The 25083-nt window shown below is 54.9% G+C and overlaps 10 protein-coding genes across 10 annotated transcripts; 5 read left to right on the top strand and 5 right to left on the bottom strand.

The window, feature by feature from the left end:
• Positions 1–132: 132 nt before the first annotated feature.
• CCMA1212_005255 (uncharacterized protein) lies at positions 133–2177 on the bottom strand (the record flags this gene model as incomplete). The annotated part of the gene is made up of 3 exons (XM_073702523.1): positions 133–254; positions 320–1720; positions 1889–2177. 3 exons carry the CDS (start codon positions 2175–2177, stop codon positions 133–135), a joined length of 1812 nt encoding a protein of 603 aa, XP_073559084.1.
• Positions 2178–2850: 673 nt separating this feature from the next.
• On the bottom strand, positions 2851–3654 carry CCMA1212_005254 (uncharacterized protein; the record flags this gene model as incomplete). The annotated part of the gene is made up of 1 exon (XM_073702522.1): positions 2851–3654. One exon carries the CDS (start codon positions 3652–3654, stop codon positions 2851–2853), a length of 804 nt encoding a protein of 267 aa, XP_073559083.1.
• Positions 3655–6333: 2679 nt separating this feature from the next.
• CCMA1212_005253 (uncharacterized protein) lies at positions 6334–6969 on the top strand (the record flags this gene model as incomplete). The annotated part of the gene is made up of 2 exons (XM_073702521.1): positions 6334–6469; positions 6728–6969. The coding sequence occupies 2 exons, from the start codon at positions 6334–6336 to the stop codon at positions 6967–6969; spliced, it is 378 nt and encodes a 125-aa protein (XP_073559078.1).
• Positions 6970–7052: 83 nt separating this feature from the next.
• On the bottom strand, positions 7053–8594 carry CCMA1212_005252 (uncharacterized protein; the record flags this gene model as incomplete). Its single annotated transcript, XM_073702520.1, has 1 exon — positions 7053–8594. The coding sequence occupies one exon, from the start codon at positions 8592–8594 to the stop codon at positions 7053–7055; it is 1542 nt and encodes a 513-aa protein (XP_073559077.1).
• A 1385-nt stretch (positions 8595–9979) lies between these two features.
• CCMA1212_005251 (uncharacterized protein) lies at positions 9980–11219 on the top strand (the record flags this gene model as incomplete). Its single annotated transcript, XM_073702519.1, has 2 exons — positions 9980–10827; positions 10892–11219. 2 exons carry the CDS (start codon positions 9980–9982, stop codon positions 11217–11219), a joined length of 1176 nt encoding a protein of 391 aa, XP_073559080.1.
• A 673-nt stretch (positions 11220–11892) lies between these two features.
• Positions 11893–12902, top strand: CCMA1212_005250 (uncharacterized protein; the record flags this gene model as incomplete). The annotated part of the gene is made up of 2 exons (XM_073702518.1): positions 11893–12158; positions 12218–12902. 2 exons carry the CDS (start codon positions 11893–11895, stop codon positions 12900–12902), a joined length of 951 nt encoding a protein of 316 aa, XP_073559079.1.
• Positions 12903–14117: 1215 nt separating this feature from the next.
• Positions 14118–16016, top strand: CCMA1212_005249 (uncharacterized protein; the record flags this gene model as incomplete). The annotated part of the gene is made up of 2 exons (XM_073702517.1): positions 14118–15935; positions 15999–16016. 2 exons carry the CDS (start codon positions 14118–14120, stop codon positions 16014–16016), a joined length of 1836 nt encoding a protein of 611 aa, XP_073558744.1.
• Positions 16017–16286: 270 nt separating this feature from the next.
• CCMA1212_005248 (uncharacterized protein) lies at positions 16287–18289 on the bottom strand (the record flags this gene model as incomplete). The annotated part of the gene is made up of 3 exons (XM_073702516.1): positions 16287–17768; positions 17796–18091; positions 18208–18289. 3 exons carry the CDS (start codon positions 18287–18289, stop codon positions 16287–16289), a joined length of 1860 nt encoding a protein of 619 aa, XP_073558745.1.
• A 481-nt stretch (positions 18290–18770) lies between these two features.
• CCMA1212_005247 (uncharacterized protein) lies at positions 18771–19771 on the bottom strand (the record flags this gene model as incomplete). Its single annotated transcript, XM_073702515.1, has 5 exons — positions 18771–18837; positions 18893–18929; positions 18988–19276; positions 19461–19562; positions 19763–19771. 5 exons carry the CDS (start codon positions 19769–19771, stop codon positions 18771–18773), a joined length of 504 nt encoding a protein of 167 aa, XP_073558748.1.
• Positions 19772–20577: 806 nt separating this feature from the next.
• CCMA1212_005246 (ABC transporter B family member 6) lies at positions 20578–24973 on the top strand (the record flags this gene model as incomplete). Its single annotated transcript, XM_073702514.1, has 3 exons — positions 20578–21078; positions 21154–21807; positions 21866–24973. 3 exons carry the CDS (start codon positions 20578–20580, stop codon positions 24971–24973), a joined length of 4263 nt encoding a protein of 1420 aa, XP_073558749.1.
• Between the last annotated feature and the right edge of the window lie 110 nt (positions 24974–25083).

Here is a 25083-nt window from a genome sequence, read left to right as displayed (position 1 = left end):
CTTTCCCCGAGACAAGCAATCAATTAGAATTGGCCATGTTCCATCATAGCGGGTATCGTGGTAAAACCGTTTTGTTGTCAAAGATTGTAACGCCTATTCCGTATATGCCATCGTGAAGCCGTCAACACCCCTTCAGGGCGTGAGGAACTGATTGATATTGACCCTCTCGAAGAAGCTAATGTGTCCGAATCCAACCCAGTGTTGGGCGAGTTTGTCGTGGCTGATGAGGATCAGCTGGCTCTCGATGAACTTATCTATCGCCGAATTGTTAGTTTGCATGGCTTCCAGAATAAAGGGTAAGAACAATGTTCTTGCATACCTCTGAGAAACCCAGTGGCGGCAATGTGACCTTCGCTTTTGACAATCTTGGCCCCGGAAAACTGGGCATCTGTGGCGTTTCCGATGAGGCCATCGGGTCCCAGGTCATTGACCACAAACGTGTATTCGCCCCTCGGCACATTGGGGTCGCCCGTCAGCTTGATGCCCTCCAAGCGGCCTCTGTACACCCTGGCATCCAGCCTCTTCTGTTCCCACGCCTCGTCGCTGTCGTTTTCGTCGCGGAATACTCCCAGCTCGGCGTCGGTCGCTGGTGGATCGTCAGGCTGGTGAATTAGCAGAAATTCGCAGCCGTGCCCGCTGTAGTCTCCAACCCAGATGCCTCTCCACGGCTTTTCCGGCGTCGGGGTGTAGAGAGCCGGATCAAGTGTCGAATAGGTGATGAGCTCCTCGCCAATGTGAAGCCCAAGGCCTCCAATGCCAATGCCAGCCGCTTCCTCGTCCACAAGGTCGCGGACCAAGGCCCGAAGCGCGCCGGCGAGACCCCTCTCGCCCATAAACCTAAGAGGGCCGGGAGTGCCCGTCAGCTGCATCCACTGGCGAATACAAAAAGTCTGGTCAGAGACCTCCGACCGGGTCTGAGGTCGATCTCGGGACGACAGAGCGGCGACGCCCCGGCGCTCTATATCGCCCGAAACATAGTGGTTGGCCGGGATCACGGGAGACGGCCACATGTTGCCATAGGGGTAGCCCAGGTGTGCCCGCCGATCCGCCTCCTCAGAGCTCAGCGGCTTCGTGAGCATGAAGTTGTTGTACATGCCGCCGACGCGGTCGTCCAATCTCATGGGTATCTCGTCGGCGAAGCGGTTAGCGCCGGGCCCTTTGAACAAGCCTCCATCCTCCTGCCTATCCTGGACGCGGAACTGCAGGACGGGCTTGTCGAGGTGCAGCTTCACAACGGGCGAGAAGCTGTGGATGATCACGTCGTGATCTGCTGACCAGTGCTGAAAGGTCGATTGGTTGCTGACGGCCACCAGCTGGTAGCCCTCGATGCAGCCACGCCTAGGGTCGTAGCGCACCAAGATCAGCTTTCCCGTCAGATCCCGATCGCAGAACCAGATCTTGTACTTTGGGAGAAACCAGACCCTATCGTGGGCGGCATACAGCTCGCGAAAGCTGGCGCATGGGCCGGGGCTGTTGACCTGCACCGCAGGAACGTTTTGCTGGACGAGGGGCTGCCAGAGCAGGTCGGAGAGCGCGTGCTGGCGCAGGGTGCGGCATGTCGCAGAAACGGCAGCGAGGTCGCATGGGGAGAGATGGGAGAGGATCGTGTCAATCAGCTCGGGGGGCGTGGCGAGCAGTGGAGGGGTTTTACCGGAGGTTTTGAGGGGAGGAGCCGTGATCTGGTCTGAAGAGCTCGAACCGGTTGCGTCAGTGTTTCGCTCTGAACAGCATAAGATTAGCTGACGATGATCAAACAAAGGTGCAAGATGGCTCAGGAATTCGAAAAGATGCCAAGAAGTTCGGAGATTTCGGCGTTGTGCAGCACAGACAGACCGGGTTGGTGTGGTGGGCACAGGACGTTCGAAGTCGCACACAGGAGCTGCAGTACCTTGCATAGTGGCGTCGTCACGCCGTTGGGCCGCAGACGGCCTCAGCAGCTTTGCCCGGCCCAGGGCGCCATGTTCGGCGACGCTGCTGAGCAGATCGAGGTTGTCCTCGTTGGCGGCGTCGACCCGGCCGTAGATGATGCGCGCATCGGCATCTGGCGATGCGGAAGCCGTGGCTGGCGACGACGACGACAAGGCGGAAGCTGGAGATGAAGCTGCATCTGCCGAGACGGGCGATGACGAAGCTGCACTCGCCTCCATCGCCTTGCCGCTAGCGAGGCCCGGGTCCATGGTGCGGTGCAGAGCGAGCGAGCGACCTGGACCAATCTGGAGATGGAGAGGGATGAAGAAAAGAAAGAAGCTCGATTAAGGTGAGGACCTGGTTCCGGAATAAATAGGTACGCAGCCAGGTATCGAGCAGACAGGTGAAGTGCAGTGCTCGACAGCTGGCGGCGTCCAAAGGCAGTTGAAGGTGAGTTTAAGGTGAGCCAGTCAACTGCTCTGGAGCCTCGCCGTACCTAAACTGAACTGGAACCCGAGCAGCCACTGGCAGCACTTTGAATTGGAGCACCAGACGGGGAGCTGCCGTCAGACCCCGGCAAATCGAGCTTCCGTTGGCTTCCAGAAAAGGCTGCCGAATCTGACCATCCAGGGCCCGCCAGCAATTGAATGCAGCAGCAACAATAGCGGATATCCAGGGCTCGCTGCACCTCGTTTCGGTCCCTGGACGAGTTTGTCTGGTGACGAATGTTCAATGTGTCAGTTGGGATTAGCCGTAAGCACGAGCCAATGCTTCAACCAGCTCAACCAGCTTTTCCCCAGGATCTTTTTCTCCCCGATTTGTCCACTTCCTTGTTAGCGAGATCCAACACGGAGGCGACGCAGCGTAGCAGTCAAGCAGACCGAGTCCATCAAGGTCGCAGGAAAGCTGCAGCCGACGACCAGGAGTGCGCTTTGCAACGGGTCAAGCAAACGAGTTGCCCTGGAAATGAAGAGTTTTCCGGCCTCTTGTAAATGTCATCATACCACAAATACCTTGAATGTAGTTATGCCGAGTCTGGACCCAGCATGTGGAAAGCTGGTGACGCAGCAACTTCGCACATAGCAGGATGGAACGTAGGGCTGTCGCTGTTTTATACGCCCACCACCAGAAACTCAAACCAAGCCATTCCCTCCAGACACGGCCGAGCAACGGCGCACCCACAGGCTCTCCCAGACCACAAACCACGCGCAACCGCTCCGATGACGCTGGGCAACGGTGAGATGATATAATGAGGCCCTTGTGTCGACATACACCGAGCAACGAACCGGCCCGTGACAGGTTGCCTGGCGCGTGAAGGGGGAGGCTTCCTAATCCCCAAAGGGAGGCCATCCCCGATGCTCGCTGACTTGGGAGCTCTGCACCCAGCATCTCGCCCTCCCCGTTCCAGACAAGCACTTCCCAATCTCGCACCCCTCCCAGAATAGCCGTCGACTTAAGCCGGGAGTGGCCCACGTCCCACGGTGACACAACCCTTGCTTCCTTCTCCACGTTCTCCGCCGGCGCCGCCGCATCACCACTAGGCGTTCCGGCGAGGGATCCTCCGGGGCTGCGATATTTACCGCAAGGGCCTGTCTGTGTGCCTGTCTGGGTGCCCGTCCTATCGGCAAGGCAAGAAGAGGGTGTGTGGACAAGTGTAGAGGGCGGTTGCAGCGGAGGGTCGTCGAGCCTTGTTTGGAGCGTGTTGGCAATGCCGATCAAGGCGTAGATTGCTTTGGCAGGTAGCATTGGGATGCCCGTCCTTGGATGCTGGAGTGGCATCTGATTGACGGTAAATACATCTCAGCGAGCCTATGGTTGTCCGTCTCATGTCCCGGCGTCGATTGGATGCATGCCGAAGCCTGCTCGGCCAGGATATATATGGCATGTCAGATTGCTGCAAGCATGTACAGTACCATCAACGCAACACGGAACTCCTGCCACACTATCTTACCTACCACGGAGCTAGATATTCAACATACCGACGTATCTGTCATGTACGCACAAGTAGGAATAAGCGGTAATAAGCCAAGATGCTGCGGTAGGCGAGGTCAGAAACCGACTCAGGACCCGAATACTCGCAACTGGCCCGCCGAGGTTCCATGTTATCGGAGGCAATAGTTTGCGATCACTCAGCCGGCTTGGAGCCCTTATTCGGTAGGTTATAGATACGAAATACTGGACAAGTCTTGTCCTTGTCGTAAGGAAAGAGCCAGGTTTCCGCTTGTCGCCCCGGTGAGCGCAAGCACTTGGACCAACAGATCTAGATCCAACACTCCACCTCACCTCTGCATATCACCGTCGGCGAATCTCGCAAGCCGCCGCAATTTGGCGTGCCGAGGTAGCCTTTAGACGTCGGTGCTAGCTCAGTTTGGGCAAACCACCACGAACGGCCCTCTGTATTTTGCGAGGCAAGCGTGAGCGTGTGATATTCGATGTAAGTCAACTCGAAGCAACATCCGCGACTAGACGCTCACCTGCTCTTCCTGGCCTAAACCCAGTTTCTCATTCCAGCGGGATCGTGCACTAGCCGCAGGGAGACTTTCCATGTGCCAACAGGCATCTGGCAGCAGGGGGGGCCGCAATCCGGTTGACCAACCAGGCGGGCAGACGCAAGAGTGTGCGCTTGGCTTCTGCTGGGGTCTTCGCCCCGAAACTCCCCCATTCGACCTCCCTATACGAGTAGGTAGCATTACCACTGGAGCGGATGCAAAGGGGGGGAGCGAGCACAGGGCAATGCTTATTATTAGGTATGGGAAACCCTGATGCTGTGCGGCTGTCGTGGTTTGTGTATGCGGTGGGCTTGTGTATTATGTATGTATGTTCGGGGAGGAAGGCGAGCACCAGCGCGAGAGCGTTCAATCAATCTCGGCTGACGATTCCGACTGCACCCCATCCAGGCCACACCAAACAGGACGTGACCAAACCGCCCACGGCTCGATATCGGAGCCTTACTACACAAATCATGATAAGGTAGGTAGCCGGAATAAGCAAAGAGAGGCAGATCCCGAACCGTCGCTATGTGTCATTTACGGCAATTGATCCTTGCACCCCAATCCGTCAGATCTCAACCTGTCCTCACGGTCGTTCCCTTCTCGGCGAAACTCCAGAAACCCCCAGCCCGCTCGAGGAGAGCAACTGCACCCTGTTAAAGAGGGATACGGTACAGGTATCTTTGTCGGCATCAGCAAGCGAAAGTCCCCGTGCTTTTCTCGCTTGGCCAACAGCCCTTGTACGGGGGAAAGAGTTCGGCTGGCCGTCGAAGATTTACAGTTGCAATGTAGCTCAACGGCCGCATGTTGGCCAAAGCTCGTGTTCTCTTCGCAAGGGCTCTTTTTGCGTCCAGGGGTTGGTTTGCTGGACGAGCGGGGTCTGCTGCGACTTGCTGTAGTAATAGGCCCTCCGTATAACAGCTTGAAATGGTCAAGAACTTCTGCGTGTAAGAACTTTTTGTAGTTTTTATGCGGTTTCGCCTTGTCATGCTTTTCACTTCTAGCAAGGGAATTCTGTAAGCCCAATCAGGGGCCCAAGGTAAGCAGCAGGAGAAACCCGTGTTGTGTTCGAGGCTAGAGTACCTTACCTTGTGCTGGTTCTTCTGTTTTCAGCCAAGTATCAGGTCATTCCAACGAGGAGCACCTTGGATTCAAATGCACATCAATGCCCCTCTTCTTCCTGATTCCATGTTCAAATCAGACACCTCCTTCCAACATTTCCATCTCTGTCTCCTTAAGCCCTTGTAGATCCAGCTAAATCAAGAAGACATGAGCAATGAGAAGATCTGAGAGCGTAAACTCACGTCACGCATCCAAGTTGCACCAAGCAGAAGCCTGAGCGGAAAATCTAATCTGCCGACGATCCCGATTCGCTAAGCCTCCATGCGTCCCCTATCGATTACCACCTTATGTAGACTTCCGCTTGGCTTCTAACCATCTCAGCTCTGTAATCTGCCAACCATCGCAGCATTGACACGTCATATCCTATCCTCTCTCTCGCCAGTCCTCGAGCCCAGCCGCGCCTCATACCATCTGCTCTTCCCTTTCAGGAGTTCATATCTTTCCTGCTTCGCCACCAGCGCCACCTTGTCCAGTGCTTGGCTACGCATATCATCGTCTCCCTTTCTTACACATCAAGTCTCAACCGCTTCGTTTATTTTCCGCAGCCTCGCACCACATCACTGGCTCGCCTTCCTAGTTGGGCCTCGTCTTCCTTCCTCGGGTGGCCTCGTTGCATTCGCCGCACCCCCAGCCTAAACGGACAAGTACCGCAGGCACACGAGAGCCAGCCAGAGAGGGACAGAGAGAGACAGCCGGGACGTCTTCTACACTAGGAAACTGACAGTTGACACGGATTGATACTGCCTGCTGGTTAGGTTCCCTGCCGCCAAGAGTGACCGCAATCCCACAATCCAGTCGTTGAATGTCTTGGGCCATGTCGTCGCTACTCCCCATCATCTCGGAGATCCTGCCCATGATCCTGCCTTCTACCACTGAGGTAACCCGCGCAGATCAGCTCACGCCCCTTCTGGATAATGAAGGCCGTTCCATCCGAGATGCCGCCATTGTCGGTAAGTGTGACAAGATGTGTGCTTCGGGTGAGTCTTCTCCTTGGCCCTCTGAACGAAGCGTGCCAGAAACTGCGTTGTAACTCTTTTTCCTCCTTCTCTATCGGACAGTCCTTCGCATACCCCCCAATTCTAGTTCCCCAATCCACCATAACAGCGAACAAGGTAGGTTGCCGCCTCCCCGCCTCTGGGGTGCCCTCCCTCTTCCCCAAGAATGGCCACGTTGGTTGGTTGGGTTCGGTTTCTGATAATGCCGTCAAGACGCCATCATCAACGCAGTGTCCGGTATCGGCACGCTCGTCGTCAAGGAGGGCTTCAAGGGTGAATTGCGACATCACGAGCTCAAGCCGGGAGACTTTGCATTCGTCCCGGCCTGGACAGAGCACCAGATTCGGAACGATACGGACCAGGAACTGGTTTGGGTCATCACGCAGAGCGGCCCCCGTCCCGTTGGAGCCATCTTGACTGATTGGGGGGGTCAGGAGGCCAAGACTATTGAGTGATTCGTTATTCGAGATTGGCTCTCGCTCCCGCCGAGCTGCTGCTGCTGCTGCACGCTTCAGCTCCTGCGACTCTATAGAGTGGTCTATTCCGCTAATCCTGCACCGCAATATGATCTGATAAGCCGGATCACCTTCTGACAGTCTGCTGGGGTGTCGAATATCTGCGCATGATCCAGATGGGGGAACATGAGCACCTCCACATCGGCTGCCCGACTCTCAGCGGTACCCCGGGCCTGGTTTATTCCCGCCACTCCAAGATCGGTCAAATACTGCGCGACGCTGGGGGTGTTGACGAGTATATCCCTCCCAGCCAAGCAAACAGCAACCCTCCGTCGATACACCGGGTCGGCATGTTCAAAGTCCTCCTTCCAGATGATGTTCTCTCGCCAGAAAAAGTGACGGCCTAGACACCGTGCCACGCCTGGATCCGTGCTGGCGAAATACCACAGCAACCACTCATAGGCTCCCCGGGGCTTTCTGCGGGTGAAGTTGTAGGCGACATCGGGGAGATGCAGCATCACCGTGACCGGGTCGATGAGCACGACGGATGTGATCATGTGCCCTAGGCTTTTGGAGTGCAGCATGTGGGTGGTCTGAACCGATCCATACGAGTGTGCGGCGACTGTGAACCTGTCCCACTGGTGATGCTCCAAAATCTTGGCCATCTGCCGCAAGAACTCGGCCTTATTCAGAGGCGGGGACGTCAGTCGAAAGGATACGGGAAGGATCTCCACAGCAATGACACCGACACCCTGGCCACCACCAATGTCTTTAGCAGCATGTATGTTGGCAAGAAAGTCGACATATGTCCAGAGCCCAACGCCAATGCCATGGAAGAAGACGACTGGGTTGCAGTCATTTGATGTATGAGGCAGGTACCAGTAGCTCAGCTGCGGAGCACGCGAGCGCCGGGGTGTGAATATCTCCTGCGGACGCGGCGGGAACGTTGCAAGAGTTGGTGTGAGCCCTCTGGCGTAGAACTTGAAGCCGTGCCATGCAAGGGCCATGTGTGCTGCTTGATCCACCAGATAGATGACCAAGTACCAGGTCAATGATCTGTAAGTGACCTCGATGTCATCCAAGGTCAGTCGAATGCACTGCGCCGAGCCTCGGCCCTCTCGAAGAGGATAGCCCAGCCGCTGCTCAATCCTCCTGACGAACTCCTCCAGGTCTCGTGCGTCAGCCTCGGAGTGGCCGCCGTTACTCTCGACATCCTCCCCGGCCTGGTCGAAGAAGCCCCAGAGGAGGAAATCGCGCAGGTTGTCTCGGCGGATATCCTTTAATTCAGCCCCGAGGAACCACGACCGCAGGTACGCCTCCACGGACTGGACATTGTCGATGCACTGGTTGAAGAGGGTCCATCTCTCGACGGACGTCAGGGGCGTCGGGTGCACGGCCTTGCGGTTCAGCCGGTGCATGTACGGGAGGTAGATGAGGCAGAAGAAGAGCGTCTCGGCGAGGATGAGGCCCCACAGGACCTGGGCGGCGGCCGTCTGGCGCGCGGAGGCCCAGCCATACCAGCTGTATGTTGCGGCTAGGAGGACGGTGTAGATGAATGGCGTGTAGCGGAAGAATGCGATGCAGAGGCGGATGGTGAGCCGGCCGGTGACCGTGTTGCTTATCATGGTCACCAAGGACGGGAGACGCCACCACGCAGCACCTCAAGCCTGCCGGAACGTCTAGCGAAGACCGAGAGGGTACAGTGGCAGATGCACTTGGTGTGTGATGAGATGTGACGGGCGGATGACAGTCTTTCTTTTTTTCCCTCCGAGAGCGTAATATTATTCCTTCATTAAAGTTTGTGAATCTATCTTTGGCAGATAGAGAAGAGTGGCTTGGAGAAGGGACCCCGAATTTCGTCGTTTGCATTTTGTTGAGGACCCCAGATTTGTGCAAACGGGGGTCCCGTTGGGCATGACGTCAATGTTGTCACTGCAGACGTAAGTCTTGGTGCAGGGGTACATGGGCGGTGCCCAAGGGCATTGATTGATGTTCGGTGCACCAGCGAAGGGGGGGCGCAAGCCCATCAGCCAGAGGGATGAATGAGCTGGAGCTTGAGTGAGTGTGGAAATGCTCTGGATCGGGATCTGTGGGAGGGGTTGCTGTCTTTTCTGGGGGATTGGAGGTTGACATGTGAATACTGTACATAGGTAGAATAAAGGCGGTATCGCAATGGGTTGGCATCTTGATATTCGTTGCGACTACAGCATCAGTATATCTCTTGACTTCACTATAACTTCAATGCATGATAATGTGTTGCACTGGCTCTTGGATCTGGACTGGCTAGATATTGCTAGACCTATTTGATTGCTTCAGATACTCGCTTTTACGTCAAAGGTGTATCATATGTGATTGTCGAGACAAGTCTCTGTCACGCCGGCTCTCGTTTGAGATCCGAACTTGTTCTTCCGTCATACCTCCAAGGGGCGCAATTGATGACTCCCGCCTGTGGCTGTGGTCCTTCTTCATTCCCCAGTGCATCAATGAATATGCTCTCCCTAGAGGTTCGATCCAGGGCGGTCGAAACGACCGAAGGCTTGCTTGAAGCTCCACCGTTTCACACGAATTAGCGAGATTTACTCGTAGCATTGCCGGATGAAACTTTGGGCGACGGAGGTGCTGTTTCAAAGCCCGCACTTGAGATCGTTTCCCTTTCCGTACAATCAAGGAGAGATACATCGAAAGACGCCGTTGGAGGCGGAAGAATAACGGAAAGAACAAGTACCGAAACAAGCGAAGCCAGGAAACCAAGTCGTGACTCTAGGGTAACGTGCCGTTGACGCGCACGTTTCGCCACCTCACACCAAGGCAAGCGGCACTAGAAGCAGACCCGTCTGTTATTTATTAATAGCAGTTTCTACAAGCATCTTATGAGCTCAGCGCCGTTGAGAAGAAAAAGCCACACATCAGAGGGCATCATTATATAGTCCGATTCGGCCCATCAATTGGACCTGCTCCGAGCTTCCATCTGATCACTATATCAACACCAGCAAGTCCGTTGTCGAACAAGATGAGTGCCCACGAGAGCGTCAACGAATGCGCCACCGAGTGCGAGCCTCACGACATGAGACTCACACGTTCACACAAGGACAAGTACATCCTGCGAGTCACGGCGGGGCCGAGCTATGACGAGGACACACACGTCGAGGTGCCGGTCAACGAGGCCGCGCCGGTGCGCATCAAGAGCGACCTTGCCGACATTGAGCTCAACGTGCGGATACAGGACTACAAGGGGCTGCCGCGTGGCTCGCCGTCGACGTCGGCCTACTTTTCCACGGAGCCGCATGCGAGCAACCAGGACTTGTACAGCATCTCGTTCCGGTTTACGCCACTCAAGCCGGCCGGGGCAGAAGATGGAGGAGATTCTGCGGATGGTGTCGCCTCGGGGATCAGGGCCGCAGACTTGCAGTTTGGCAATGACTTTGATCGACCAATTCGAGACAAGCTGCCGCCGGGCTTCAATTATGCGATGAACATTGTCAAGTGGTGGATCGACCCAGGGCTCGAAGGCGATGCCTACGCGGACAAGCCCTATCTCTACGGTCCTGCATTGAGTTCGTTCAACATTGTGTCTGTCGGTCCGGGAGAGTTTGACGAGTCTAAAGGCGGCCTGTGGTTTGAGGAGGGAGGAGACGAAAGGGGTAAGAAGGTGCGCGAGATGATAGGCGTGCCCAAGGAGAGCAAGTCCAGGATGAAGTGGGCCTTGTCGGACGCGAACAAGGAGAAGTGGACGTGGGAGTACGGCCAGACGTACGGCATCGACTTCTTCAACCCGTATCTCGACTTTTCCAACATGGCGATTCGGTTGCCGGGGTTTCAGCTCTCGGTTGCAAAGTATCTTGGTGCCGAGGCTTTGAAGTGAGTCAAGCCCAAGAAGCGCTTACTGTTTGTTTGGACCTTGTGCTAACGAATTTGTTATTAGAAACGATGGACGGCTCGCACACCAGTTGAGATATGTTCTCCGGAACAAGGCTACTGGAGATACGTATCTGGTGGTTACCTTTGCGCTGTATCTCGAAGAGTCTATTCATGAGGATGGGACAGTGAAGACCGCAAACGGAGCGAATGGTGCCACCAATGGTCATACCAACGGTCACACCAATGGTCATGCTACCGGTGATACCAATGGTCATGCTACCGGTGATACCAATGGTACGACGAATGGGAAACCAGAGGGCACTCATGAGAGCAGCGTCACTGCAAATGGAAGCGGAGGGGGAGGCGGAAGAAACGAGGACGACGTGGATTAGGTGAACAGGCGGAAAAGCCATCTTCTAACCTTTTCTTTCTTCAGGCATTTAGACATGACTACTGTATTATACGATAGACTTGGAATTAAGCGATTGGTTTGTTCAACCGAGCCTGCAGTGTCCATGTATACCTTAGGCATGATGTCCTGAGGATGGTTGGGACATGCTTTTCCCAAGCACAGACAGATAAGAGGATACACTTATCATGTATCTGGTAGGTGAACACAGCCCTGAGATTGCATCTGCTGAATCGGGATTCTGTACAACAGCAATTCAGCTGTGCGGCTACGGCTGAGTACACGTACAGGTCAGTACAATCGACTGCTCATTTGCTCGCTGTCGCTACTTTGTCGGTTCTCTGTAGCGATTCACGGCTTCTGCAGCCGATGGTGATACACGTGCGTCGGTGCTGGATCGCCAAATAGCGGAAGGCGCGATTGGAACACAAACACTCCGCAACTGCCCTCTTTGGCGAACTGTCACTCGTCCAATAAAACCTCTACCGCCTCTGTTCTCAGCTCTAGAACTTGGCCTCCTTCATGTTCGCTTCCTGTCGGAAGATTCCGGTTTGGCACTGAGCACTTACAACGAGCTTTGCCACGACACCGGCCGTGTTTGAATCCGAACTCGGAATCGACAAAACGGAATCCAACCGCGCAGCCCACAGGTTGAAATGGCGGTCCACACTCTTTCCAGCGGCACCAAGCGAGTGCCCTGCATGCCCATGACCATCGAGGCTATTCCCTGCCCCGCCCCGATCCTCCAGTCTGACTTTGATAACTGCCGGGTACCAGGCGGCCTCGAGCTCTGGTCCAACGGGGGATTCTATTCGCCGGGGGAATGCTTTACTGGATATTATGCTAGATGCACCCAGACGGCCCCCGTCAGCAACGGCTGGCCCATACAGAGGGAGGAGACGGTTGTCAGATGTATTCCGGAGTGAGTGAGCGTGGCGGCATGAGTCAGGGGGGGGCCTATAACTGACCACGGTGCGCAAGGGGTTACGACTGTAATGACAAGACTAAAGATCAGAGATTTGCGTTGTCCAACTATGATGGGACAATCCTCTCCGCCCCGGCCTTTGAGATCCGCTGGCGAAGTGCGGATGTGTCAAATGCGATGAGGAGCACCGAGTTCAATCCGCCAGGAGCCCCCACCCCTCGGCCGATATCGACAGCCCCTGTCTCGACTTCCAGGTTTACAAGCACATCTGAAGTACTCACAACAGACTTTACTTCCTCTTTGCCGACCCCCTCAACGACCACGGAATCCTTATCATCCAGCGCATCATCCACACCTCCACCAGGGCCGATTTTGGCTCTTAGTCCTGGAACAATCGCCGGGGTCACAGTAGGAAGCTGCCTTGGGTTGTTGGCTGTGGCTTCGGCGATTACGTTTCTACTCTTACGCCGCCGAAGGAGATACCAAGGCCCAAGACGGCTTACCGAAGACACGGGTCCATGGGGTCAAAAAGACGCCACTGAACTGCCCGTCTCTCAACGTCCAGCTGAGCTGGAAAACAAGTCTATGGAGTTGAGGGAGCTGCCTGTAGAGCCACGACCGTTCAGCCAAGACCTTTCTCAGACGTGGAGAGCGGGCCACATCAGTGTCAATGCCATACCCGTGGAAGTGGCAGCAGATCCAGCCCCTAATGCAAGACAAGGAGCAGAGCGAAAGGACTAGGACCGTCTCTGTCAGATATACAGTGCTGGTCAAAGACGAGGCCGCGCACTTTACAAGAAGATCGAATCCTCCGTTGTGGCATCAACCATGACTAGCTCTAAATCAAGGAAAAGAAGCATTCGGGGAGGATTCTGGCAGGACACAAAGCTATCGACAAGCTTCCGTGGGGCCAGTCATTAAGGGGGCCAGTTCACACCATTGTCATTACGGAGTTCTGCACTATTACTAGTAACCTACCTATGCTGCGTAATAGGAAGCAACCTCACGGGACCGCAATGCAGAAGCAAAACGCCCCGATCCTCCAATTGCGTCGATGGCCCCAATAGCCGGCGGCCTTAATCGGGAATAACGTGCCGGGAATCTGACCTCGTCACCCCGAGATGCAGACGCTGAATCCACTCACTCATTCCGTCGATGGACATCCTACTGGCCTGGCAAGCCTGGCTCGGGTTCCATCCAGGGGTCAGCCTGAGCGGAAGCCCTCGGTTTCGGAATTCAGCTGCTGGCAGCGTACATGTCGGATTCAGCTGGCAAGTTCAGGTGGTTCTGATATCGGGCTCCGCCCCCAAGCCCAAGAACTTTCGCGGGGACGGATTAGGAATCTCAGATGCAAAGCTTGGCTTGTGGAGAAGCGCTCTGAAGGATTTCCGTGGCTTATTCCCGCCGGTCTATTGACTAATATGGGCACAGCTCCTAGTGAGTGCGTCGGTTAAGTGAGTTGTCAGGACAGTGATGAGCAGCATGTGGTTGAGGAGATTTGAAGCGCTGCTCTGGCCATGGGAGCTATTCTCCGTGGTCCATGGCTCTGGAACTTCGTCCCGATAAATACGATCTTGTCCGTAAAGCAAGGACCGGTTGCCGGCCGCGTGGACCAGCATGTTGAGATACTAGAGGAATGGATAGTCATGGGCAATCCCGTCAGCCGCGTGGGGGCCGGCCCCGTCCCTGAGAGGGCAGATCGACCTGGCCGGTGTACAAAGAAAGAAAACTTGGTTATTCCCGTCGAGTGACTATTAGCTCCACTTGCGCCTCCTAGCCTTTGATAAATGGACATTGCCGCACTTCGAATCCGAGCAAATCCTGCTCGAAGCTGGCTGCTTGGTTCAGTGCCGGTGATACGGCGACTTCTTGGGTGCTCGCGCCACGGGTTATCGATGTCTTGGATGCCCAGCTACGAGTCATAGCCCGCTCTTCGTCACTCGGCCGCTTACGACAATGGCCGCCGAAGAAAAGGGAGGATCAGGGTCGCAGGGGAGGGACGATCTCGAGATTATTCGCAGCGATATCGTTGGACCCGTCGGTGGCCCTTGCCGTGACGAAGAGGACCTATCATCAAGCGAAAAGCCAGGGACCGAGCAGTCTGAGACAACGACTCTGGACAGCAACACGCCAATAACGTATCTATATCTCACCTTTGGCACTGATTTGCCATCGCCGCCAGTACAACAGCCGGATCCCAACGGTCGACAGCCGCCCCAATGCCCAGACTTGGCAGCCTACACGTCTCCTTTGACATGGGGTGCTGCTCACAAGAGCATAGTGCTCATCCTGTCATGCCTGGCGACGTTCCTGACGGCATTCACAGCGGGTGCTTATGCGCCGCCAGCAAACATCATGGCAAATGACTTTGGGACGTCTCGGCTCGTTGTTCTGGTAGGCATCACCACGTTTTGCATGGGGTTTGCCTTTGCGCCCATGGCTCTCGCGCCCATGTCTGAGATATGGGGGCGCTACCCCATCTTCATCATCGCCGGCACCGTCTTCGTCGTCTTCCAGGCCGTCTGCTCCGTCATGCCGGACGCTGCTGGCATGCTAGTGTCACGCTTCCTCGTCGGTATCGGCGGCTCGGTCTTCTCTGCGGTCGTCGGTGGCGTGTTGGCCGATCTCTGGGAAAAGGAGGAACGAAACACACCGATGGCACTGTTCAGCGGTGCCGTCTTGGCTGGCACAGGGGCTGGCCCACTGGTCTCTGCTGCGCTGGTCGAGACGGTGGGCAGCAATAATCGTGCTTGGAAGTGGTCGTTCTGGACTCAGGTCATTCTTGACGCTGGTCTGCTGCTTGCTCTCATTCTGTTCTTCAGAGAGAGCCGAGCTTCCGTCTTGCTGTCCAAGAAGGCAAAGAAGCTCAACAAGTGGTATGAAGACTTGGAAACGCATGGTATATACGGGCTATGCATCAGCAGCGAACTTGCTCTTTTGGCATCTGCTGCGTCGAGCCAAACAACAATCACGCTCAACCCGAACGGACAGAGTGTCCCTTCCACACCCCGTTTGCGACGAATCCGATGGATAGTCAAGGAAGACGAACAACGCGCTTCATTGGGGCAAATCGTTTTGACCTCCATCAAGAGGCCGTTTCACCTTCTCGTGACGGAGCCAGTCGTCTTCTGCTTCTCCCTATGGGCTGCCTTTTCGTGGGGCGTGCTGTACCTCTCCTTTTCCGTCGTCCCCTTTCTCTACGGCGCAAACTTTAGCATGTCGAGCAGAGTGTATGTGGCCATGATGATTGCCTCCGCGGTGGCGACCGTTGTCGGCATCTTTCAGGAGCATCTCTTGAAGCACTCTCAATGGAAGAAGCAGCATGAAGGCTTCCAATACTCTGACTCCAAATTCTGGGCCTTTATGCGGAATAGGTTCCCGGCTGAAGCGCCGGAGGCGAGGCTCTACTTTACCTGCATCACCGCGCTGCTCTTGCCCGTTGGCCTCTTCATTGCTTTCCTGACAACGGGAGGATACTCGAAAGCAATTGGTCTGGGGCTGGCCACCTGGGGCATCTACTCTGTCTACCTCGCCACGTTCAACTATCTGGCCGACACATACCACATCTACGCCAGCTCCGCTCTTGCAGCACAGAGCTTCTGCCGGAATGTCCTCGGCGGCTGCTTTCCGTTGATCACGAGCATCATGTTTACCAACCTTGGTACCAAGGGCGCTGGGGCCATGCTCGGCGGGATTGCCACGGGACTGACGGTTATTCCTTGGGTGCTTCTCTTTTATGGGGAGAGGATTCGTGCGAAGAGCACGTTTGCCAATGTATGTTGCCCATCTCCCTTTACCGACGTGTTTCGTCTGAGTAGTTGCTGACCTTTCGAACAGACTCTTGTGAAAGCGTAATGTCTGCGATATACGATGAGACGGCCTATCTGTTTCGATCTTTAATTGGCATGGAGGCGAATCGAGAATCCTCTCATGGAGGATATTAGCGAATGCATATACTAGATCATGTAGAAGCGATATCTGGTTTATCAAGAGCGTCTTAATGTATATACACGTACATGTATCCAGCAGTATCATACACGAATACCCCCTTTCCTGATACTTTCTTGTTCGCAGCTACACTACTCAAACACATTTATGAAATAGCTACTCGGCATCTTTCCGCACTCAAGGGGCAGATGTCGGCCTCGGTCTGCGCCTCGACTTCTTGTACCTCTCCAAAAGCTTCTGCACCACTGACTTTTCGTAGCTAGACCGCGAGCTTTTCGAAGTATTTGTCGCCTCCTCGGCGCTTTCTAGACTTGCTTGCGAAGGCCAGCTCGAGCCCGAGCTAGCAGTGTTGTTCCTCGGGCGATGTGCCGGCAAGGATTTGATGGACGGGCACATGTAGACGACGGGGGCCGGGAGCTGAAATGGGCCTTCGGGAAAGATGCATGGTTCGGGGATGACCTCATGGTCGTCGAGCATGGGTACCCCTCGGCCGCTGTCAATCATGGATTTCTGATTGCGAAGACGAGGCCAGAAGGTGGATGGGGCGACGCGATATGAGTGGAATCTCAGTGGGAGAATCTTTGACTCCGGGAAGAGGGTTGCGATGAAGGCGTTTGTGTATGCCTCGCTGAAGCCGGCCATGCGGAGGGAGTTGACGTTGTTGCGGAGGCGGATGAGGTGGTTGCATATAGAGAGGTGCTTGTCCGGGCAGTACGACGGTGGTTGTTCGTCTTCTTCGGGGATGGAGTGCGGGAGGGCGAGGGGGGTGTCTTGGTCTGAGGACGAGTCTGAGTCTGATGATGAGGAGGAGGGGTAGGAAGCGCACGAGTTGTCGCTTATGAAGGATATGTTGACGAGGTCGGCGTCTTCGTTGTCGTCGTCTGAGTAGATGTATGAATCTGCTTGTTCGCTTTCTGCGTCCTGGTCGATGTACGACTCTTCAAAGGAGATTTCAGAGTGTTCAAAGGATTCGTCTGGCGCGGGGGACAGTGCTCGGGCAATCATGCCGGAAATGTCGCACGAGGAGAGTCGCCCTGATATTTCGGCTACAAAGGACTGGCTTTGAAGCTCTGCTTCTTCGAAAACGGCTCTGGCGGAGTACTTTGTTTCGTTTGAGGGAGCTGTGGGAGGAGGATTGGGATCGGGCATGTCCTCTCTTTGGCCGTGAAAGCGACGACAGGCGAGGATGAGGGTTTCGAGGGGCGCTTCTGGGGCTCGTCCGAGCTGGGAGAGGCTGAAGTTGTGGAGGAGACGTTGGAGGTTGGTCGTGCAGGGGAGGAGACGTGCGGTTGGGGGGGCGGGACCGAGGCCTAGGCGGGAGAGATCGATTTCGATGACGAGGGACCTCATGAAGAGGCTGTATTTGTTGAGCCATGTTGTTGCCAGGGGGTTGAGGCGCGGGGCGATGAAGGGGGAGAAGGTGACGTGGAAGCTATACTCTGAGAGGATTGCGATGAAGATGGTGGAATAGAACTCGAATGAGACGCTCATGTAGGGGCGGAATGTTGTGAGGACTTCGTGCAAGGGTGTAAAGTCCGAGGCCTCCCAGCAGTCTTGGTCCCAGGTGAAGGCATTCAGGCTGATGGGCTTTTCTCCCAGCGTTTCGTAGGAAGAGACCAAGCTGTCAAGGATGCGGCGGCGAAGATGCTCGGGAAGTCTCTGCTAGGTACGTTCCTGGGGCTTTACGTCGTCGTCGTCGCTGCCGCTGCCTTTCGACGTCTTTCGATTATGCAGCGCAAAGAACTTTCTCGTTAGGGCCTTTACGGCGAGGGTCTTGTCCGGCTTGGACTCTCCGTGCTTGTATCTGTGGTAGACGACGTCTACGGTGCGGTCCCAGGGTGGGAGGCCGGGACGACCGGAGAGATGCTGCTGCTGGTGGACGTCGGTGCGGGAAGGGTTGGGGGATGGGCAGTGTTGTGAGGTTCGGCTTGTGGCGCGCTCGAGGAGGGACTTTGAGCGGGTGAGTTTGGGGGGGCTGTTTGCTGTTGGGAGAAGTCAGTGGGTTTGTGTGTTCCCTGCGCATGAGGATGTCGGTGTGGAAGTTGTGAGGTGGTTTGTGGTGGGAGATGTGCATGTCAAGAGAAGTTGGGTGACTTACTGGACGGTGGTGGTGAGGGTGGGATGGGAATGACTTCTCCGTCTGGGGAGAGTGAGAGGTCGAGCCAGGATGTTTGATCCATGGCCGTGTCCGCAGGAGGAAGTATCATGAGATCTTCCTTGGACAGTTCAGCCTGGCGCGTCTGCTGTGGTATTGTTCTCTTGATTCTGGGGTTGCAGGAAGAAATGAAACTACCTTCTGCTTGGGAGCTATGGGAGTTCTGGGTTGTTTTGTTTTGGAGCTGAACCGCTGTCGCTTAAGGCTCGTTCCGACGACGCTGATGCCTGGGCAGCTGGCACCAGTTTGCCAGGTGACAAACGGGCGTTGGTACGGATACATGGGACAAATAACAGGCAAGTGGCATATGGTTAAAGACAAAGCTTTTCATGTCCGCTACTTACTGGGCAGTGGTATTAGCGAACGAGGTTCGGCCAAAGCTGCAAGAGGGAAGCAAGAAGAGGCTGTCAAGTCACTATGAAGGGGACGTATTTGCATGTTTCAACAGTGCAAGGCACGCGGCATGATGAAAGACGCTTGAATTTGATTCTGCTAGATTGGGGTATCTATTTAGACTTGTTCTTCTCCTCCTGCGCCTTTTCGTATATCCAGTCGTTGAGGCCGTTCTTGTTACTGTATGAAATGTCAGCGAAGAGAACTCATCATCGCAAGCAGTTGCAAAACGTACCGGGCAATCTCAATCGCATAGAACTGCATCCTGGGGACTGTTCGAGCGTCAGCCAAAGGTAACCACCAAAAACACCCCAGCTAACCCAGACTCACCAAAGATGGTCGTGTCCTGCTCGTACTCCGCCTTGGCGTTGTTGCGCACCATGGTGCCAAAGTTGTAGTCGTCCACCTTCTTCTCGTACTTCATCATGAACTCGCGCCACCGCTCCTTGCCCGTCTTGCTCTTCATCTGGTCCTCGTCAATCGTGGCCGCGGGGTCGAACTCGGGGAAGGCCTCCTTGAGGTGCTCGTAGATCTCGTCGTCGATCTTGGTCAGTCGCAGGCTCGAGCCCTTGACCTTTTCGAGGATCGACCAGTAGGTGGCCATGTGCTGGACGACTGTCTGCGCGTTAGACGGAATGATTCACCGTGTTTGCGGGATCGTGGGCCATGTGTATACCTTTGACGGCAAACTGCTTCTCCATCTGTCGAGTAGAACCAAGGTCTTTGTGTCAGCTAGATTGTCTCCATGCTCGATAGCTCCATGGTGAGGAGCTCCAAGCTCAACGGGATGGTGATGGACGTACATCCTCCATGTTGCCCGCATCTTCGGCGTTAAAGTCCTTGGGCAGAGGACCACCGGTTGACATGCTCTCTAAGGGATCCATTGTGACGGCTGTTGTTGATTGCTGTAGGTGTTTGTATCGCGATATCCAAGTTGGTTGAGCTCAAACTGCGGGTTATCGCAAAATCCAAAATCTTGAGCGTGGGGCTGCAGCCGTTTGGAGGGGCAGTGATGAGGTCAGTACAGTGTCTGCGACATGCTCCGACTGTACTGCTCGCACAGTAAGCAGTTGCTTCCTGAAGCTTCTTGTCCGTTCGAACAAACACTGTCCATACTTTACACTTCCTCCCAACCGCGACTGTATGCTTCTTGTTGTTGTTGTTGTTGTTGTTGTTGCCTTTGCTGCCTGTCATTCTGCCAACGCCCGTGGCAAATCAATGTGATATCGTGTGATTTGTTGCTGTTTGACAGATTGGACAGCATAACGGCGGATATTGGACCAGTTCCGGAATTCGACAGCTCTCCGATCAATCTGATAGTCTGGTGGTTGCATATTGTAGCCTTCATGGCCAGACGCTGGGGCTTGTTTCCTGACGAGCGCTTGGGCCGTTTTGCGCCTTTTAAGCTTATGGTCGATGAAGACAGCTGAAGATGCAAGACATTCGTGGGCCAAATACTCAACAGCCGGCGACGATGGCGCTGCGGCGATGTGGCAGCAGCACGGACTCGAGTGAGCCAACAAGCTACAGATCCATCCCTTGCGGCGACTTTTCGTCGAATCTAACAGCGATTTGCATTCCAGAGCCGGCTGATGTGTCTCTCCTGCTCTGTGGGCGGCGTGTTGGTTCTCAAGTCGCCTCTCGCGAACAATATCAAGGTGGAGATGGGAACAATGGCGCTCTCAACCTTTATTTCCCCACCACGATGCCGACTCTCTGCATTGTCCTCGTATAGGCTGATGCATGTTCAATCGTTTTCTCATCTTGAAGTCACATCACGGCGACAGGCAAATTCATCTCTATTGGCCATGAGAATCATGGCTTTTTTACTTTCCCCTCGTGATATTTCCAACCTCTCCGTCTCTCTTAGTCCAAAGACTCAATGCCTCCCTATCGAGCTGCTCCCGATATCTCCATGTGATGGCTGCAAAAGATAAAGAGACGGCGTCTTCACCGGCCTCGACGAACACTTCGACACTGATCCTTGATACTGATCCCTCTACCAGTTGTCAAGCCACCGAATCCAAGTCTAAGCCCCAACGCACCTCTTTCAAGCACCTCTTCTCCTTTACGAAATGGAGTCATACGACGTCGCTACTTGCTGCGCTGGTTGCGTCTGCCGCAATTGCCTCGATCAAGTCACTCCTGTCTGTGGTCCTGGGCAAAACATTCGACGCTGTCTCCGACTTTGGGGCTGGCCATGGCTCTGGCAGTGAGGCTCTGGACAACGTAGCTCACTGGGCCCTGATTCTGCTGGGCATGGGGGCTGCCAATTGGCTTGCAAGCACGGCGCTCCTGTCGCTATGGATCATCTTTGGGGAACTGCAAGCCAACTCCGCTCGGAAAGCCATCTTCGAGAGTCTGCTGTTCAAGAAAATGTCATGGTACGACTCATTGGACCAGGGCATCTCTAGTCTGCTGGTCAGGATACAGACGCAAGTTCACTGCCCCCATGCTGTGAAGCGCAAGATCAGATGCTAACTGCCAAGTAGTCAGACTCGAGAGCTTCAGCTGGCGACGTCTCAGGTGCTCGGACTACTTGTTACGGACTTGATTGTTTCCGTTGCTTCACTCGCTATCGCCTTCTCTTACTCCTGGAAGCTCACCCTGGTTCTCGTCGCAACCCTACCAGTCTCCATTGTAATCATGTCAATAGCAACTCGTCGGCTGGACCCGGCGATACAGGCTCAGAAGCACCATCAAGAGACTGCGTCAAAGTATGCTACCTCTTCTATCAAAGCAATCGAGATTGTCAAAATTTTTAACGGAGTGGATCGCGAGCTCCAGCAGTACTATGAGGTTATCAAACTGGCCAGCAAGCAATATCTCATCCAAGCCCAGTGCAATTGCTTCCAGATGGGCTATGTCGCCTTCTGGGTCATTGGCATGTTCGTTGCGGCCTTCTGGTACGGCACCATCCTCGTTGACCAAGGACTGAGCCCTGACCACATCATCACTACCTTTTTTGCAACTCTCTCGGCATTCCAGGGGATCGAGGCTTTACTTCCACATTGGCTGGTTCTGTCAAAAGGCATGTCAGCAGGGTCATTCCTATCATCCATGTCGAAGAGGCGTGATGACGAGACTGCCAATACGAAAAGCGGCCACACCCGGCTGGCGGCTTGTGTCGGAAACGTGGACCTGGTAGATGTCAGTATACTCTGGTGCCGTGCTTTTCGTCATGTTCACTGACGATAGTCTCCCGCAGGTCACATTTGCATATCCGTCCAACCCAACAAAGACGGTTCTCAACAGATCGTCCTTGTCCTTCTTGCCAGGCCAGCTCACGTTTATTGTGGGAAGAAGCGGATCTGGGAAGAGCACAATCGGAAATCTCATTGCCCAGTTCTACGATCCCTTGTCGGGGATTGTCTGCTTGGATGGGCACCCCCTGACAACTCTGGACGCCGACTGGGTTCGGTCCAATGTCACTCTCATCCAGCAGTTGAGCGTGATGTTTGACGATAGCGTCTTCAACAATGTGGCCGTTGCCCTGGGCGGCCAAGAAACTGTACCGAAAGAAGCCGTTTTGTCCGCTTGCGAATTTGCATTGCTACAATCCACAATCAGCAGCCTTCCCGAAGGTCTCGAAACACGCATCGGCCCAAATGGAATCCAGCTGAGCGGGGGCCAAATACAGAGACTTGCACTTGCTCGAGCAAGAATTCGAGATCCAACTGTTCTCATCCTGGATGAAGTGACGAGCAGCCTGGATCAGATTAACAGGGGCCTGGTGATTGATGCTATTAGGGAGTGGCGCCGAGGAAAAACCACCATCATCATCACGCATGATGTTGATCAAATCGAGGGTGAAGACTTTGTCTACGTCATGGACAATGCTTCTCTGGTGCAACAAGGGCTACGAAAAGAGCTGGACACGCTCTCGACGGGGCCATTCGCGACTTTGTCTCGCCTAGATCCCGTCGAAGTAAGAACCCCTTCACCAACTCAGACAGAACGGACTGCATATGGTCTGCTCCGCTCAACCAACCGTACCACCTCGACGATTAGCGAAGTCTCACAGGACAAGTCACTATCAATGTCGAGTTTCCTTCTTAAAGAGCTCAACAGCGACATGGTAGACCCGGCCCGGAACCGGTTCTCTCAGTATAAGACGCTGGGAGCTGGCACAGCAATTGCTCTGGAAATGAGGAAGAAGCAGATATGGGAAGGCTCTGATGTCGAAGAAGAGCCCAGGAAAACTGGCAGATGTGGATCTTTTTGCGAAGCTGAGAAGAGAAAGTCTTCCAACACCGTTGACGAAGACTACGAACCACCTCGCAGATGCAGTGCGCCGGAGCCTGGTCGAACGCCTTCTCCAGACAGCGACTACACGATAGATCTTTTTGATGATTCACGATACAGCACAGACGACCTGCTCTATGTGTTTGGGAAAGCGGAACGCCGAGAGGGCATCCCTGGCCTGCGCCTCGCTGCCACCCGTGAACCACCTCCAATCATGAACGAGGAACTCGTCCCAAAGAAAGGAAGCTCCAAGCCGAGCAGTCTTTCCACACTAGGTACTGTGTGGCCAACACTCACCGCATCCGATCGAGCAATTTTCGTTGTCGGAATCTTGGTGTGCTTCATCAGTGCTGCGGCAACGCCAATGTTTTCCTTCTGTCTCTCGCGGCTGTTCGGGGTGCTGTGGCTGCCAGACAACAGGGCGGCTGAAGCGAAGAAGTGGGCATTATACCTGATGGCGACAGGTATCATTGATGGGACTTCCACTGGCTTTGGCCACTATATGCTCGAGAGAACCGGCCAGTCCTGGGTGAATGCGCTGCGCTTGGAGGCTCTGAAGAAGATTCTGCAGCAGCCAAAGTCGTGGTTCGACCAGGAGGCGAACTCGGCCAGTCGAATCAATGAATGCCTCGACAGGGACTCGGAGGAGACGCGCAACATTGTTGGACGATTCATTCCCATCTTCATCAGTGCCTTTGGCATGATCTCAGTCTCTGTGATATGGGCGCTCACAGTATCCTGGAAGCTCACTCTTATCGCCCTTGCGCCCTTGCCCCTGATCGCTGGAGCCGTCAAGGGATATGTTGTTCTCAGCGGGAGGTGGGAAAACAGGTGCAACCAAGGGGCGACAGATGCCGGCGCACTCCTCAACGAGACGTTTGTCAACATCCGTGTCGTGCGAGCATTGAAGCTCGAGGACTACTTCAGCGCAAAGTACCAAAAACTGATTGCGCATGTCCTTGGCCTGGGCAAGCGGAGGGCAGCTTATACCTGCGGAGTGTTTGGGCTGTACGAGTCCATGAGCTTTCCCCTGACGGCGCTGGTGTTCTACTATGCCACAGTGTTGCTTACTCGCAACGACGGCGCGACTCTCACCCAGATGCTGCAGGTCATCAACCTGCTGCTGTTTAGCATTGGAATGTCTGCCGGTGCTTTGGATGGCATGCCCCAGCTGACAATGGCCCAAGCAACCGCCGTCCGGCTCCTAGGCTACGTGACGATGGCCATTGAGCCCGATGAACAAGGCGAAAGAGGAACCAAAATCTCCAACCCCTTGCCCATCCACCTCAGAGACGTCGAATTCGCATACTCGCAATCTCCCAACTCTCACGTTGTCCTCCGCGGAATATCCTTCGACATCACTCCCGGAACCTGCACCGCCGTCGTCGGCTCCTCCGGCTCCGGCAAATCCACCATCATATCCGTCCTCATGGGCCTCTACCGCCCATCCAAGGACACAGCATCATCGCTCACATACGCCGGCATCCCCTCCTCCGCCCTCAACACGCACCACCTCCGCTCAACAATGGCCTACGTCTCGCAGACGCCACACCTCTTCCCCACCTCCATCCTCGAGAACATCGCCTACGGCCTCCCGTCCACCTCCCCCCTCCGCAGCACGCCCAACATCCACGCCGCCGCAAAGGCAGCCGGCATCCACGACTTCATCGTCTCCCTCCCCCAAGAATACGCCACCCCCATTGGCGAAGGCGGCATCGCCCTGTCGGGAGGCCAGGCGCAGCGCCTGAGCATTGCCCGCGCGCTCGTCCGCCAGCCGCGGCTCTTGGTGCTTGACGAGCCGACGAGCGCGCTCGACGCGGAGTGTTCGGGGATGATTAGGGAGACCATTTCGCAGCTGGTGCGTAGGGCGAGGATGAACGGGCAGGGGGAGATGATGGCCATTGTCATGGTTACGCATACGCCTGAGATGATGCGGATATGCGACAACATCGTTGTGATTGACGGGGGTGTCAAAGTGGAGGAGGGGACGTATGAGCAGCTGATGGAGGCGAGGGGGGCGTTTAGACATCTTGTTAGTAAGGGTGAGTGGCATGGCGGGGAGAAGTCTTGATTATAAGCTTCAACTCCTTTCTACTGATTAACTTCTTAATTATCTATAGCCCATTTCAACGCATGAGGCGATTCAGCTAGGTAGAAATGCATAGCTAGATAGAATGAATC

Source organism: Trichoderma ghanense, assembly GCF_004382785.1.
Source record: "Trichoderma ghanense strain CCMA-1212 chromosome Unknown scaffold_5, whole genome shotgun sequence".
NCBI classification, from domain to species: domain Eukaryota; kingdom Fungi; phylum Ascomycota; class Sordariomycetes; order Hypocreales; family Hypocreaceae; genus Trichoderma; species Trichoderma ghanense.
This window is presented reverse-complemented; position numbering and strand designations above follow the sequence as displayed.